This window comes from Notolabrus celidotus, unplaced genomic scaffold, assembly GCF_009762535.1.
Source record: "Notolabrus celidotus isolate fNotCel1 unplaced genomic scaffold, fNotCel1.pri scaffold_158_arrow_ctg1, whole genome shotgun sequence".
In the NCBI taxonomy this organism is placed as follows: domain Eukaryota; kingdom Metazoa; phylum Chordata; class Actinopteri; order Labriformes; family Labridae; genus Notolabrus; species Notolabrus celidotus.
Window position 1 is genome coordinate 53792 of NW_023260028.1, and position 16814 is coordinate 70605.

Sequence of the window (16814 nt, forward strand, 5' to 3'; positions counted from 1 at the left end):
CTGAAACTGTCAGTGAAATAAATCAGTAAAACTCTGCTGGGACTGAGCGGCGGTGGGAAACCTTCGAGCCTCATACGTGACCAATGACTGTTTCTTGTGCTGGATTCCTCTGCTGTGAGATACCCATGACTCTGTCGGTATGTAAGGCATGGTGCTCTTTAAAGGCTTAAATACAGTTTGATATTATACTGCACACCAAAGAAGGGACTGATTGACACGGGGTTTTGTGTAAGTCTTACACCGGTTGTTTTACTCTATGCTTCACACGGCGTGACAGTCAGAACATACAATGATGGGAACCTACAGAGTCACATACCTACAAGTAATTAAACTGAAAACACTCACCTTCAAAAAGACAGCAGATTATGCACCAAAGAAAAGTGGATTATAAACCAATGGTTAATCTGGGAGAGTACAGGAGGGCATTGGTAGATCACCCTTTTGTTAATTCCCTGTTTCGGCCCGTTGGTGTGCTTCCTCGATGCGGCTTCAGTCTCGTTTGAGTTTCAAACCGTTCACGTCACAAACCAAAGTTCTTATAAAATGTTGTCTTTTTCTGATTCCTCTGCAGCCACGTCCTGAATTACAGTCACATTCCCAACCCTTCAGGCAACATGGGGGGATTGGTCCCCAAACATAAAGCTCTTTGAGGCTCGGCCCGATGACTGGAGATCAGGAGCATGTGCCTCCTGACAAACACGAGTCCAATCTGTCTGACAGTAGGTCTGATATTTATGCCAAAAGCAAAGTTTGAAATACCGTGCCCCTCAAACTGTGAGTGCAATAGACTTAATAGACCGTAATGGTAACTGTATGATCAGGGTTAGGGGTTGGTCTGGACCAGCATGGTCTCGAGGGTTGATGTTGGAGAGGGCCCTCTTCACACTGTCTGCAGTCAGCTGGAGAGCCTGGCTGATGCAGGGCAGTGCTCTCCTCTGTGCTGCTCTGATGTGTGGAACCTCAACCTGAGAGAAAGGTGTGGAGGGGTCACTGAAACCCTGCCGTAAGCACCTTGGGCCCTCAGTGTCAATGAAATTGCTGGACAACTTTTTCCCAAATAAAGCCTCTGTGATTCTCTCTGAGGGTTGCTCCCTCCTTTATTGTATGCGTCAGTGTCACAGGATCTAAACGCAGCATCCCGAGGGCTCAGCAGGGTGCGACCCTCTCCAGTTAGTGAAGAGGAGTTAAACCGGCTCAGCGCCATCTGCAGCTGTACTTCCTGTTCTTTCAGTTTATGATTGAACATCATTATTTTTTTACCTCCCCTCCCTTGCCCCCTCTTCCCTCTGTGGGTGTGACCATCAGCAAGGAGGCTGATAAAAAGAGAGCAGAGAGAGCGGAGAGGGCAGCAGACTCACCTGCACCCACCTGCACAGAACCTAAGAGTCTCCAGAGCCCCTTCATCTCCTTCATCCTCCATCAGACCTCCAGAGGGTAAGAGCACCTCCTCCTGTCTCCTGCTCCCCTGTCTCCCATCTCGCCTGTACCTGCCTCACCTTTCTCCTCCTCACCTGTATCCTGTACCCTTCTCTCCTGTCTCCTGTCTCCTGTCTCCTCCTCACCTGTCTCCTGTTCTCCTGTCTCCTCCTCACCTGTCTCCTGTTCTCCTGTCTCCTCCTCACCTGTCTCCTGTTCTCCTGTCTCCTCCTCACCTGTCTCCTGTTCTCCTGTCTCCTCCTCACCTGTCTCCTGTTCTCCTGTCTCCTCCTCACCTGTCTCCTGTCTCCTGTCTCCTGTCTCCTCCTCACCTGTCTCCTGCTCTCCTGTCTCCTCCTCACCTGTCTCTTCCTCTCCTGTCTCCTGCTAATCTGTCTCCTCCTCTCCTGTCTCCTCCTCCCCTGTCTCCTCCTCCCTTGTCTCCTGTCTCCTCCTCACCTGTCTCCTCCTCACCTGTCTCCTGTCTCCTCCTCACCTGTCTCCTCCTCACTTGTCTCCTGCTCCTCAGTCTCCTCCTCCCCTGTCTCCTTCTCTCCTGCTCCCCTCCTCTCCTGTCTCCTGCTCTCCTGTCTCCTCCTCACCTGTCTCCTCCTCTCCTGTCTCCTGCTCCCCTCCTCTCCTGTCTCCTGTCTCCTGCTCCCCTCCTCTCCTGTCTCCTGCTCTCCTGTCTCCTCCTCCCCTGTCTCCTCCTCCTCTCCTGCTCCCCTCCTCTCCTGTCTCCTGTCTCCTGCTCCCCTCCTCTCCTGTCTCCTGCTCTCCTGTCTCCTCCTCCCCTGTCTCCTCCTCTCCTGTCTCCTCCTCTCCTGTCTCCTGCTCCCCTCCTCTCCTGTCTCCTCCTCCCCTGTCTCCTCCTCTCCTGTCTCCTGCTCCCCTCCTCTCCTGTCTCCTCCTCTCCTGTCTCCTCCTCCCGCTGTCTCCTCCTCTCCTGTCTCCTCCTCCCCTGTCTCCTCCTCCCCTGTCTCCTGTCTCCGTGTGTCTGCAGACAAATAGGCCAATGACTCAGACTTTATCCGAAATCATTTCTGTACTTTATTATTCCCTTCTTCAATCATTTTTTCATCCCATCTTCATCTTCATCTTATCTTCATCTTCATCTTATCTTCATCTTCATCTTCATCTTATCTTCATCTCCATCTTATCTTCATCTTATCTTCATCTTCATCTTCAAAGGTGTTCATTTCTCTGATCAATCACCTGAATGAACATTAGTTTGAACTGTTTGACTGAAAGAAGGTTATTAGGCTAATATGCTAGCTTTTAATATGTGAGATTTCACACACACACACACACACACACAGAGAGAGAGAGAGAGAGAGAGAGAGAGAGAGAGAGAGAGAGAGTAATCTGTAAAATGTTCAGTGTCTGTGATATGACTGGTTTTGTGTCTTGAGGGAAATGAACATTGTTGTTTTATTCTCTAACCCACTGATGACGTTTCTCTCTGACGACGCAGAGTTTTCATTCCTCGAACGAAGAACTCAAGTTCAGATCTTTTAAAGGATACTAATGTTTGAACTGAGGAGGAGTTCAGAACTCAAGTTCAGATCTTTTAAAGGATACTAATGTTTGAACTGAGGAGGAGTTCAGAACTCAAGTTCAGATCTTTTAAAGGATACTAATGTTTGAACTGAGGAGGAGTTCAGAACTCAAGTTCAGATCTTTTAAAGGATACTAATGTTTGAACTGAGGAGGAGTTCAGAACTCAAGTTCAGATCTTTTAAAGGATACTAATGTTTGAACTGAGGAGGAGTTCAGAACTCAATGTTTAGTGAATAACTCTGATTTTCAGTCACAGCTGTGGTGCGTAACTTAGTAGTTAAAAAGTGATAGAAATGTCATGAAACCCAAATAAAGAAAGTGTGCAGGTCCAGTTTACTGAGCCACCCTCCTGTTTATGAGCCATGTAAAGTCTTTACGTCTGTGTTCTTCCAGCGCTGTCTGACCTCCATCATGCTCTGGCTCCTGCTCCTGCTGTCAGCTCTGGCTGGGCTGGGAGGTGAGCGCACACACACAGAAGCCATCAGACTCAAAGGCTTTGTATTATGGGGGTGTATGGGGGTGTATGGGGGTTAATGGGGGGGGGGGGGGGGGGGGGTATTCATTTTTGACACAACAGTAATAGAACTATATGTTACCTTTGGAAATGTTAAGAAGAACAAACCAGGTAACTTTATATTCGGAGAAAAACAGATACTGAGCCTCTTTTTGTTTCTTACAGAGGTTTCTGGTAAGAACATCGTCATTCAAAAAATGGAGAAAGTCATCATCCCAACATCTGATCCATTTATGTTCTTCGGAAAATCTGTTTCAAAACTCTATGTGAGTACAACCTGATGTTTGAGAATATCAATCTTTGGGGTTATTCCTGTCAGTTTATGTTGGACCAAAGCCTTGATGAAACAAGTTCTGCTCAGACACTGTGCCAGGGTCCGCTTGGAGGCGGTTGTCTTATGAAACTGATGTAGTTTGTTTTCCAGCTTTTGTACTCTTTCATAGTATTTCTAATGAAAATATCAGATACCGTATGGTTTGAAATATGTGGTATCAAACATACTAACTACGTGTAGAAAGCTTAGACAACCATTGTCGTATCTAATTCTGAATTAAAACACATCATGTAACCGTGGCCACTGGCTCTCTTTGGCCACGGGTACATGATGTTTTTTAATTCGGAATTAATAATTCAGAATTCAAGTTTTCTCCTTCGTGTTTCCATGGAAATAGTAATTCCGAATTGAGGTTTACATGGAAAACACGTTTAATCGTTTTTATTCGATTCCTCTTCAGGTCTGGGGGTTGGGAAGGGTTCTGATTGGACAGGGGCGGGCGTGACGGATTTACGTCTACCTGAAGAAAACAGACTCCAGTTCTGCTTCTTTTATTTTGGGTTCCAACATGGAAGACCACACAATAAGAACAACTTTCACTTTGATTTAGATTCTAGTTTAGAATAAGCAGCTGGACACAAACATACTGCTTCACTTTCATCAGCTGAGGAGGAGAAGAGAGAGAGAGGACCGGAGGAGGGAGGAGGAAGACCGGACTTTGGAGAATCAAAGCCGGTTAGTGACACGGCTGCTCTACCTCAGCCCACTGACACATCCCTCTCACAGGGCCAGACAGCAGAGGATGAAAGTGCGAAGCTAGGAATAATAAATAAATAGTCTCGGCTCGAGTCGAACGCCTGCTTCTTCTTCTTCTTCTTTGGGTAAGGCAGGCTAGACGCAACATCGGCGTATTGCTGCCCTCCTCAGGTCGATGAATCAGGTCCTTAGATCAATTCTCATATTCTTGAGTATACTCCGGTTCTGTGCAAGAACTCCAACAGTCTCTTAACTTTCATCCAGTTGTCCAAGTTTAATAACGTGTTCATGCTAAAGACTGCTTCTCCCGAACGCCTGCTTCGAGGCGGCCCTCCTGAAATATGTGCCAGCCAGCGAGCATGCTCAGAACGACCGGAGTTAATTTAAAGAGGAATGAACGTAAACATGATGGAGGAATTATTCAACTCAGATTTAAAATCAGAATAAAGCAGACACTTACATCAGATTTAGGTTTAATTCAGAATTATCATTTTCATTCGGAACTAGGTGTTTACATGGTCATTTTTTATCTTTTTAAAGAGGATTTAATTTTAATTCTGAATTAAAGAGGAATTAAAAGTCTCATGTAAACGTAGCCACTGATAGCAATTCATTCAGGGCTGACAATCCAATCAAATACTTAATCACATTTAACCTTATAACTGTCCAGAGTTAACTGGCGATGATCTAAATGTACCTTAATGGGATCATTTTCAAGTTTTTAATACTCTTATCAACATGGGAGTGCACAAAAATGCTTGCTTTATGCAAATGCATGTTTATTATTATTATTGCAGCAATCCAAAACAATGATAAATACTGTCCAGAACACTCGCCACACAACATCAAAGATACTGCATGCTCAGAAAAGATGCTGAAAGGGCATTTTGACCTGAATGTAAAGCTTTCCAGCGTGGTCTGCCTCTGGCAGGGGGGAGGGGGCCTCTCTGCTGCCCCTGTATGCTTGGTCAGCAAGTGGTATTTGAGACTCGACGTTCTCCGGTGGTAACTGAATTCACATCGACGGTAAATGCAGATAACTTAAGTCTTGTCCAGAGAACCATCTGGCAGTGCTTTAAAGCTGAACATTCAAACACCCTCTTTATTCATTTCTGCTTGTCATCCACAGAGGCCATGTTTCCATGAGACTTTGAATTCCTCTTTAATTCAGAATTAAAATTAAATCCTCTTTAAAAAGATTTAAAATGATCATTCTGAATGAAACTTCAATCTGAAGTAAGTGTCTGCTTTATTCTGATTTTAAATCTGAGTTGAATAATTCCTCCATCATGTATACGTTCATTCCGCTTTAAATTAACTCAGGTCGTTCTGAGCATGCTCGTTCCCTCGTCCTGTCGCCATGACGCACAGATTCCAGGCTGAGGTAGAGCAGCCGTGTCACTAACCGTTGGCTTTGATTCTCCAAAGTCCGGTCTTCCTCCTCCCTTCTCCGGTCCTCTCTCTCTCTTCTCCTCCTCAGCTGATGAAAGTGAAGCAGGATGTTTGTGTCCAGCTGCTTATTCTAAACTAGAATCTAAATCAAAGTGAAAGTTGTTCTTATTGTGTGGTCTTCCATGTTGGAACCCAAAATAAAAGAAGCAGGAACTGGAGTCTGTTTTCTTCAGGTAGACGTAAATCCGTCACGCCCGCCCCCGTCCAATCAGAACCCTTCCCAACCCCCAGACCTGAAGAGGAATAAAGACCATTAAACGGGTTCTCGTGTAAACCTCAATTCAGAATTACTATCTCCATGGAAACATGAAGGAGAACACTTTAATTCAGAACGATTTAACTCTGAATTTAAAAACATCATGTACCCGTGGCCAGTGTCCATGATACTGCTGTATCTTTCTTGATTTCCCAAAGTACGGGGCGGGCCGAGGGTCATACACAGAACGTGTGCGCATTAATCATGCTTCAAATAAATGAGTGGCGTTAAGGAGAATTTGAATTAACTCCTCATTATGGCGTCAATTTTGAGAGCCCTAAATTCATTACATGATGTTTCCATGGTAACAGAGGCCGGGGCGCTTCCATACTGCGGCTTGCGGGGTCTTGGTCTTCACCCTGGCTGCAGAGATCCTTTTTTCAGACCTGTTGGACTTCACACGTTTTACAAAGTCCTAAACTATACAGGATTTATGACATTTATAAAAGTGACTGATCACGCCGCCTTAAAGACGACTGCATTGCGAGCATGTGTATTGAAAGAAAAGACACTTGGTCTGCACATGCTGGGACTTTTTACTCAAGATGAATCAATTTGACTCACTTCTTGGACGCTTCCTTTTCTAGGATTTGACCTTTGTCTCCCCTTGTCTCTGTCAACAGGTGAGCACCAGTCCAGAACTTTCCATTTGTATGGACGGATACAATAGCAAAAAGGAATGCCTTAAATTTTTCACGAAGGTCAATTTACCCTTCCAATCTGAAGAGCGTGTTTCTGATCTAAACGATCAAAAAATAGCAGAGAGATTTATTCGGTCTGTCACCGTCACTTCTACATTAGAGTTAAGAATGTTGATGACTGATGGGGTAACTAAGGTGAGTATCTCTCTGATCAGAACAACACTCATTTGAGGCTTGGATGAAAAGAACAGTTTAAACACTGAAAGAATGAATTCATTAAAGTGTCCGTTTGTCTTTCCAGGTAAACATTTACTTCCTGTCTGCCGGGAAACAATCAGGTATTTACGTGGCGACAAGTATGGATGTGGTGAGTTTATAAAATGAGTTCTAATAACTTCTATGAAAGATTTGTTCTAACTCTTTCTGCTACACTCCTCACATTTCCCACGATGTTGCCAGTACTGAACATGGTTATCACAGCACCTTCCCCTCATGTTTACATGTAAAAGTGTCAAAGGCACCATAACACCATGAACATGGCAGCAGGTTATTGGTGAGTCTGACCTGCTGTCATGTTCATGTTGTTTGTCCTGTCGTGCCTCTTCATCCCACAAGGTTTCATACAAATCTGGTTGGTAGTTGTCTTTTCTGTCATCCCGCTGACAAACTGAACCTGACCATGCAGTGACTCTTCAACGAGTGACCACGAGTGACCACGAGTGCAGAGGGTCTGTACCGTCAGGCTCTGCACGCTTAAAGAAAAATGATCCCTGGATACATCCAAAAACAGATCATCATCCAGCAAACAAAAACCTCTGAGAACCCAAGTTACCTTCTGCAAAGCTTCACATGTAGTTTGACATGTTTACAGATACACTCTGGTTCTTGTTGTTGTGATTGGAGGGACATATTGCTCCAGCCATTTCACACCCAAAACACCAATCAGAACACAACTTTTCACAGACGCTAAAAAAGTCCCTCAAACCAGATCAGAAACCACAAGCTCAGCCAAGCTGGGACAGGAAGTGGGACCTTAATAAGGACACGGTTCAAAGTGGTCTTTGTTGTTCTGTCAGTGTATGATGGTCCTCTTCAGGTGTTAAGGTCACCTTGGGGTTTGTGCCCTGAGGTGCGATCCTAAAGTCTGCCGTGACCTGTGTTGTGACCTTGACTCTGCTCTGTGTATTTTATCCAGACGATGAATTTGTATAAAAATGGCATAAGAGGCCCAAGTATTAAGATTAAATCAGATAAGGGAATAGACGTATCGTCCTGCAGAGCCTCAGGTGAGCAATATTTTACCCTCAATGTTCATTCTGGTCTTTGCTGTAACGTTGTAAAGTGGTGAGTGGACAATGACCTTTTCTCTTATGTTCACTTCTATCACCTAGACGGATCGCTGTTCAAAGCTTCAGAGCCTGTGAAAATCGGCTGTCAGACAGAAACATGTGACGCGCAGTATGCTGTAACTGTACAAAACTGTGGCAAAGATCAGGTCTGCTTGAAAGGGTAAGTCAGTGTATCTGGTATCTAAAACACAGAGCTGTGATTACACACTGGCTACGTTTCCATGAGACTTTTAATTCCTCTTTAATTCAGAATGATCATTTTAAATCCTCTTTAAAAAGATTTAAAATGATCATTCTGAATTAAACTTCAATCTGAAGTAAGTGTCTGCTTTATTCTGATTTTAAATCTGAGTTGAATAATTCCTCCATCATGTATACCTTCATTCCTCTTCAAATTAATGCCACTCGTTCTGAGCATGCTCGTTCCCTTGTCCTGTCGCCATGACGCACAGATTCCACGCTGAGGTAGTGCAGCCGTGTCACTAACCGTTGGCTTTGATTAGATACGCAGATTAGAAGACCCGGCTGGAGCCCCGTGTGTATAGTAGTCATCCGGTCAGTTGATTCTCAGGCTATTTACTGAACGGACTACTTAATCACTGAAACAAAGAGAGCTCAGGACAGAGTGAGAGAGGGCAGTCAACATCTGTTAAAGGTGACATATCCTGCAGACTGGACTCTTTAATGGTTCTCTCCCTGAAATCTGTGTCCCTGTCTACAAACCCCCTGAAAAGTCAAAGACTCCATTCTGCCCCTGTTCTGATTTCTCCACCTTTCTGTAAATGTGTGCTGAAACCAGCCGTTTCAGTTTTCAGTGTTTTTCATACGTCACAACGCCATCCGGTCTGTAACAGGAAGTCAGAGCTCGGAGCTTGTTCAGCCCATAGACTGTATAAAATACAACTCAACCCCTCCTCCGTTTTTCATTCCCTGCACACATGTGTGCTAACAAGGAGCTTAGGAGGGAGGCATGCTAGTTGTAGGCTGTCTTAATAAACACAAAGGTCGCTTTGACTCCCCACGTCTGCAGATTTGAAGATCTAGTGGAGGATTTTTAGTTTTCATGGAAAAGTGCTAGCGCTAGTTAGCATAGCCACATAGCTACATGTTGGTAGCTGTGTACCAAGACACACGTCGACATGCTGACAAATAAAACAACAAGAAACACTAAATCTGTGACCAATGGTTCAGAAAGGTCCTGCTGCAGGCGCCTCTCCGTCAGGATCAGATTCTGGATCAGATTCAGAGGGTTGAAGTAACGCGGGTCTGTGAGCAGCCGTGTATATTCAGACAACATGTAAACATTAGATCAACGTGCTGGACAGCCGAGGAGGCCACACCCACTTCCTGAGGGGGCGTGGTCAGAGAGCTCATTCTCATTTAAAGGCACAGACACAGAAAACAGCCTGTTCTGGGCAGGGCTGAAAAAGAGGGGTTTACAGGCAGACCAGAATCTGATTTCAAAGAGTTTTTATGAGCATAAACTTTAAAGACATGTTTTGGGGACCTCTTAGACCAATATGTGTTGATGAAAAACAGCAGGATATGTCACCTTTAAGGTAAAGGAACCAAATACAGATAATGACGATAATGAGAGGATACAATCCGCTGCATCTTGCATGCTTCCTATCTTTGCTGAGTGTGACATGGAAGAAGCAGGTTCACAAAATACAGCAGCATGGCAGAGGCCGATGTAACACCATGGTTCATAACATAGAGAGGAGGAGATGAAATACGTGGCTGATGAGCGGGGATCCCGGAAGTGATGTAAATGCGGGAAATACAAGCCGCCTAGCGGACCAATCACAGGGCTTGTGGTCCGCGGCGACTCTCTGGCGTAGGCTACGCCGTCGATTTGAAGCAGAAGTATAAATCAGCCTTCACAGCCACACTTCAGTAAATAACATCCCCTTTCAGCCCTAACATCGTTGGTATGGGGACTGACTTACTTTTGGAGACAGCCTCTAGTGGACACTCCAGGAACTACAGTCTCTGGCTCTCCTGCTGCTGGCCTGGTTTCTCAGCCCCCCATGTTCTGCTGGATGAGAAGAGGAAACTTGCTCCTGTGTTGTGTTTAGTTTGAGGGTCTCTGCAGCAGCTCACCATGTGGTTTCTTGTCTCTGTCCCTCTTTGCCTCCTTTAGAAACTGTGTGAAACTTTATAAAAAGGTCTGCACGTTCACCGGGCCTTCCGGTATTGATGCTCGCGGCATATCAAGTGAAGTGAAGGATCGGTGCCAGTACACTCTGTTTACTACTACTCTAATGCCAGAGTTGTCTGTGAAGGCAGACTACAAGGACCGGCGACGTGGCAATGTGGTCTTTTTGGACAGTGTGACAATAAAAGTGGGGTCTGATACATATCTGATGGAGCAAGGTGGGAGATTTCAGGTAAGCTTCCTCCAGCTTCTCTTTGACCTGCTTTCTTTCTTTCTTTCTTTCTTTCTTTCTCTGTCTTTCTTTCTTTCTTTCTTTCTTTCTTTCTTTCTTTCTTTCTTTCTTTCTTTCTTCTTTCTTTCTCTTTCTTCTCTTCTTTCTTCTCTTTCTTTCTTCTTTCTTTCTCTCTTTCTTTCTTTCTCTTCTTTCTTTTCTTTCTTCTTCTTCTTTCTTTCTTTTTCTCTTCTTCTCTCTTTCTTTCTTTCTTTCTTTCTTTCTTTTCTTCTTTCTCTCTCTTCTTTCTTTCTTTCTTTCTTTCTTTCTTCTTTCTTTCTTTCTTTCTTTCTTTTCTCTCTTTTCTTTCTTTCTTCTTCCTTTCTCTTTCTTCTCTTTCTTTCTCTTTCTTTCTTTTCTTTCTTCTCTTTCTCTCTTTCTTTCTTCTTTTCTTTCTTTCTTTCTTTCTTTCTTTCTCTCTTTCTTTCTTTCTTTCTTTCTCTCTTTCTTTCTCTCTTCTTTCTTTCTTTCTTTCTTTCTTTCTTTCTCTTTTCTCTTTTCTCTTTCTTTCTTTCTCTTCTTCTTTCTTTCTCTCTTCTCTTCCTTTCTCTCTTTCTTTCTCCTCTTCCTTTTCTTTCTCTCTTCTCTTTCTCTCTTCTCTTCCTTTCTTTCTTTCTTTCTTTCTCTCTTTCTCTCTTCTCTTCTTTCTTTCTTTCTTTCTTTCTTTCTCTCTTTCTTTCTCTCTTTCTTTCTTTCTTTCTTTCTTTTTTTCTTTCTCTCTTTCTTATTCTTTCTTTCTCTCTTTCTTTTTCTTTTTTTCTTTCTTTCTTTCTTTCTCTCTTTCTTTCTTTCTTTCTCTCTAACTTTCTTTCTTTCTTTTTCTTTTTTTCTTTCTTTCTTTCTTTCTCTTTTTCTTTCTCTCTTTCTTTCTTTCTTTCTCTCTTTCTTCCTTTCTCTCTTTCTTTCTCTCTTTCTTTCTTTCTCTCTTTCTTTCTCTCTTCTTTCTCTCTTTTCTCTTTCTTTCTTTCTCTCTTTTCTTTCTTTCTCTCTTTTCTCTCTTTCCTTCTCTCTTTCTTTCTTTCTTTCTTTCTTTCATTCTTTCTTAATTTCTTTCTTTCATTCTTTCTTTCCTTCTCTCTTTCCTTCTCTCTTTCTTTCTTTCCTTCTCTCTTTCCTTCTCTCTTTCTTTCTTTCTTTCTTTCTTTCTTTCTTTCTTTCTTCACTTCTTTCTTTCTTTCTTTCTTTCTCTCTTTCTTTCTTTCTTTCTTTCTTTATTTATTTCTTCATGTCTCTCTTTCTTTCTTTCTTTCTTTCTTTCTTTCTCTCTTTCACTCTTTCTTTCTTTCGCTCTTTCTTTCTTTCTTTCTTTGTTTCGCTCTTTTTTTCTTTCTTTCTTTCTTTCTTTCGCTCTTTCTTTCTTTCTTCCTTTCTTCCTTTCTTCCTTTCTTATATCAGTGGAGCAGAAATGTTAAATAAACCTTGTTTCTTCTAAATTAAAACTGAAAACAAGATCATTTGAAGATAGTTTGACTGAACAAGATATTTAAGATGTCTTAAAACCAGTCCCTCTGTCTCTCTCAGATGTTCCTCGTTCAGTAAATGTTAAATCAGGAGGGAGAAGACATTTAGACTGAACATGAGACACTTGGTCAGATTGTGAGTTTTTGCAGTGTGTCTCTGCCGCGGTGGGGATGTAGTTCTGTTTTACTCCTCCCCTCAGGTATCAGAAGAGTTAAGCAGTCAGCACATATTCCAGCTCTTGAAGCAGCTGGGTTAGTCTCATGAGTGTTTGAGTCTTTGTTTTCTGCTCTTCTGTGCAGGCTAAGGGGAGTGTCGTCACTTTCAGTAGTAAGACGATGAAGTTCGGCCTGTTATCAGTCACTAGTGAAGACAGTGGACTTACGGCCAGCTATTCCAAAGAAGACTATACTGTCGGCATCTTCTTCGATGGCTACACCGCACAAATCACCATCAAAGGTACAAACGCTGCACATGGATCAGAGATCAGAGTCAGGGATTCAGAGAACATGCATGGAGGTCTTTAACAGTATTGAACTGATCTGATGAGCAATCTATCCCCAATGTGTCCAGGTCCCACAGGGAAGGTGGTGGGGATGAAGGGTTTATGTTCAAATATAAATTCAAATGTGGCTGACGTGAGGCTCACTAAGGACAGGTGAGACGCGACCATGATCTCCACATCCCTCTGAACCATGCTCCTGATTTAAGTCTGTGTGTTAGTATGAACAATTGAGAGCTGATGTTGTTTGTCGCCCCCTAGCTGTGACGTAAAGCACAAAGATGTGTCCGTTGACCCTTTGATCACCGTCGAAAAGGCAAAGGAAAGGTGAGCAAAGATCTCAGATCATCCTCCTGTCCTGCGTGGTTTACTCGCAGTTATACAGCCGACACAACACTGACTGTGCATCCTCTCTCCACAGATGTGGTATCATGAAAAATGCACCCTTCAACAAATGTCACCCAAGCATCAGCGTGGAGCCCTACGTGAACGCCTGTGAAGCTACTCTGAAAGCTTATCCTCCAGTCGACAACCTGCCCTGTCATTTCCTGGAGGCCTACGCCAGAGCCTGCCTCTGGTGGACCGATAAGAAAGTGGAGGGCTGGCGCTCAAACTCCAAGTGCCGTAAGACCAAACCTAAGTAGCTTTAAGGCCAGAGAAGAGTTTGCTAATGTCGCTGCAGTTCACAGAGAGCCTCACTTAAAAACATACTTCAACTTCTTCAATCCTTTCAAACATCTCTGACACAGAAGAGTAAGACAAATACATGCTGTCTTCATCCAAAAGAACATCTCTGTAAACCGTTCCAGAGAGCTGAGGTCCAAACATGTCAGAAACAGCAGACAGAACAACACATCGGATAAAGATGTCCAACGGCAGCTTCTTCCTTTGACCCAAACATTACAGACAACACAGCTCGCATCCACACAGCTGTCCTCACACATGCACCACTCCTGAACCTTTAACACATTTAGAGCTGGGGCTTGTGTGTAAACACAAATGGACACATTTTTCACCATGACCATTTCACTTCATCTGGACTTTCTGCAAACCCCACAGTAAAATATCTGCAGGGATCCAGGCTGAGTCCATGTGTGAACACAGCAGGAGCCGTACATCATGTGACCGTGTGATCTCAGAGCTCAGAATGAAGCTGCTTCAGAATCTGTACGGCTGTGAATAGTGATGCAGCCTGCAGCACACTTCTATCAGTCAGTTCAGAGACCTGTTTCCTGTTCATTAACACTCTGTAAACGTGAACCCAGGAGACCAGGTTCTGGACTGTAAAGTGTACCGCTGGTGAACCCAGGAGACCAGGTTCCAGACTGTAAAGTGACAAGTTGTCCCAGTCTTGCCTGATAGAGGATTTCAGCTGCTCAACAGTTCAGGGTCTCCTTTGTGGTGTTTTATGTTTTCAAAGGGGGATGAGTCTGGACTACAGGCAGGCCAGTCCAGCACCTGGACTCTTCCACTACAGAGCCATGCTGTTGTAGTCCATGCAGAATGTGGTCTTGCTGAAATCTGTAAGGTCTTCCTGAAGACCTCATGGTCTGGATGGCAGCATGTGTTTCTCCTAAACCTGTAGATATAGTTCAGCATTAATGGAGCCTTCACAGATGTGGAAGGTCCCCATGCCATGGACTCTTATGATCCCCATACCATCAGGGACGCTGGCTTTGACCTGTGAGCTGATAACAAGCCGGGTGGCCTCTTTAGAGCGGAGGACACAGGGTCTAGGATTTCGTCAGACCACAGGACAGCTTTCCCCTCAGTCCATCTTAAATGGGCCCAGGTCCAGAGAAGTCTCTGTGGTTCTGGATCAGGTTTATATATGGTTTCCTTTTTGCATGGTTCAGTTTGAACCTGCATCTGTGGCTACAGAGTCATGTCTGTGTTTAATGCAGTGACTTCCACTACAGAGTCCTGTCTGTGTTTAATGCAGTGCTGCCTGAGGGTCTGTAGATCAGGTCCATCCAGTCTTGGTCCTGGTCCCTCTTGTCCAGAGGTGTCTCCTCAGAGTCCCGTAGTGATGTTGTGTAGATGATGAATCCTCTATCTGGTTGTTACTCAGAGGAACTTCATTCTGAACCTGTTGAACTGTTTGCTCACGCAGGCTCTCACAGAGCGGTGAACCTCTTCCCCTCTTTCCTTCCTCCGGACAGACTCGGTCTCTCTGGAGTTTTTATACCCGGTCATGTGACTCACCTGTAGATCATGAACCGCATTAGGTGTTCCTCCAGGTGTTTCTATAGAACGTGTTTCAGTTTAACGTCTGATGAGTCGTCTTTGGGATCTTTTCAGCTAAATCTAAACTTTCAAAACTCTAAATGTGTTTTTGTCAACACTTTGCACAGTGTCCCACTTTCCTCCAGTCAGGGTTGTATGAAGCAAAGTATCCTCAGTGTGAAGCTGAGACCTTGTCTTCTGTGTTCTGACAGACTGTGAAGAAGTGAAGAGGTGTTACAGTGAAAAGTTCGATGAATACAGATGATGACACTTAACAAAGACCAGAACCAAGCTCGCGATCAGAAGAAGACGGTCCCAGTGTTTAGTCTGTAGTCTATATTGTAGTTAAACCTTTGGTGCCCAGTTTGCAGGGGTGGTGGTGGTGAATTGAATGAACTCATGATGTCCACTCAGGACTTTGTCCCGAGCTGCTCCTCTGAATGATGGCAGGCTCTGAATGCTGAGCTGTAGTCCTGCCCAGGGGCATTGCTAGGCATAAAGCTCTACTGGAGCACAGGCCCCCTACTATTTCCCCTTCCTCACACACCACACACACACACACACACACACACACACACACACACACACACACACACACTTTTTATGGGCAGGTGTTTTCTCATGCCCTCTAAAGAGATCCAGAGCTTTTTTTCAGTTAGTGAAACCAGTTCTCACAGATGTGTCATGTTTCATGTGTTTACCAAACATCCTACATGAGAAACAAAAAGCTGCACCTCTATTTACAGAATATTAGAACCAGGGAAAGCTTTCAAACCATTGGGAATTCAATGATGTTTTGTTTTTTTAACCCAAAGCAGTGCTGGGGATAGTGGGACTTCACTTGTTTAGGAATTAATGAATGTTTGGGAAACACTGCGGTGGATGCAACACATTAACAACTGCGCCTAAAGTCTTTTCCTTTACTTCCGATGGCCAGTCCGCCCCTGATACTGGGGCACAGCTCATTTATACTGAGGCACGTGCCCCAGTAAAGGGGGTCTGGCGACGCCCCTGGTCCTGCCATCAGTGAGGTCAATCCTGTGAACTGTCTTCAAGAAGTCCTGAAGAGTTCTTTGATTCGGTGCTGCTTTGTTTTCTTATCAAAGTTGTGTCATTGTATTCCTTACATGTCTTTTGTTCTGCCTCTCTCTCAGCTACCGCCCCTAAGATCTTATGTAAGGACACCTTCTGCGCTTCTGAGGAGTTCTGCAGTGAGAAGGAGCACACAGGCGGCTTCGTTTGCTCCTGTCGGCACATTTTCAGCAAAAAGCACAGAGATGACAAAACTTTAGGTAAGGCAACAGTGACTCACGGAAGCTTTGACTTGTGCAGGATCCAGCGGCAGCGGTGCAGCAGCTCTGTGCAAGCTGTATCTTAACCCTCCTGTTATGTTCGTTTCTTAGGGACAGCATTAATGTTCCTGGGTCAACTTGACCCGGGGCACATTTAATGATCCAAAAGTGTCAGAACCCAAAAAAATCCCAGTAAACATTTTTTAAATCTCATAATGAACTTCATTACTAAGCATCAATATTTAGTGGATTAGTGTTCTTTAATGCTCACAGATCAGAGTTTAATAAATCGCTACCTTTTTATGAAACTCCTGTTCAAATGTGTTTTAATGTACATTGAAAAGCCCTAACTATAAATACAATAGTTTTACATGACTTTAATTTTTATTTATTTTATTTTACATTTAGAATTCTTGTTCTTTTAATGAAGTGATGTTGATAAATGAACATAAGACACCTCTTCTGTCACATGCTGCCCAGACTGTTATGCTGTATTTAGCTGGTTTGGAAGGCATACCTAAGATGGAAGGAACCTCTGAATACCACTAGCCCTTCCTCCATTGTGACATTAGAAATGCAAAATAACACTTTGAACAATTTTTTAAGACTTTTAAACTTTAAAATGGGTCCATTTGACCCGCAACATAACAGGAGGGTTAAGGGCTCAAGTGGTTTAGAGGAAATGAAAT

The 16814-nt window shown here is 43.8% G+C and overlaps 1 protein-coding gene across 1 annotated transcript in view; it reads left to right on the top strand.

Moving 5' to 3' along the window:
• Nucleotides 1-579: 579 nt before the first annotated feature.
• LOC117808825 overlaps nucleotides 580-16814 on the top strand; it is a 23998-nt gene continuing 7763 nt past the window's right edge. Inside the window, exons 1-14 of the mRNA XM_034678496.1 lie at nucleotides 580-719; nucleotides 1306-1434; nucleotides 3370-3433; nucleotides 3656-3756; nucleotides 6852-7064; nucleotides 7171-7236; nucleotides 8065-8155; nucleotides 8261-8378; nucleotides 10362-10608; nucleotides 12408-12564; nucleotides 12679-12763; nucleotides 12869-12934; nucleotides 13029-13231; nucleotides 15988-16125. Coding sequence (XP_034534387.1) covers nucleotides 3388-3433; nucleotides 3656-3756; nucleotides 6852-7064; nucleotides 7171-7236; nucleotides 8065-8155; nucleotides 8261-8378; nucleotides 10362-10608; nucleotides 12408-12564; nucleotides 12679-12763; nucleotides 12869-12934; nucleotides 13029-13231; nucleotides 15988-16125 — 1531 coding nt within the window. The 5' untranslated portion in view covers nucleotides 580-719; nucleotides 1306-1434; nucleotides 3370-3387. The remainder of the gene's footprint in view (nucleotides 720-1305; nucleotides 1435-3369; nucleotides 3434-3655; nucleotides 3757-6851; nucleotides 7065-7170; nucleotides 7237-8064; nucleotides 8156-8260; nucleotides 8379-10361; nucleotides 10609-12407; nucleotides 12565-12678; nucleotides 12764-12868; nucleotides 12935-13028; nucleotides 13232-15987; nucleotides 16126-16814) is intronic.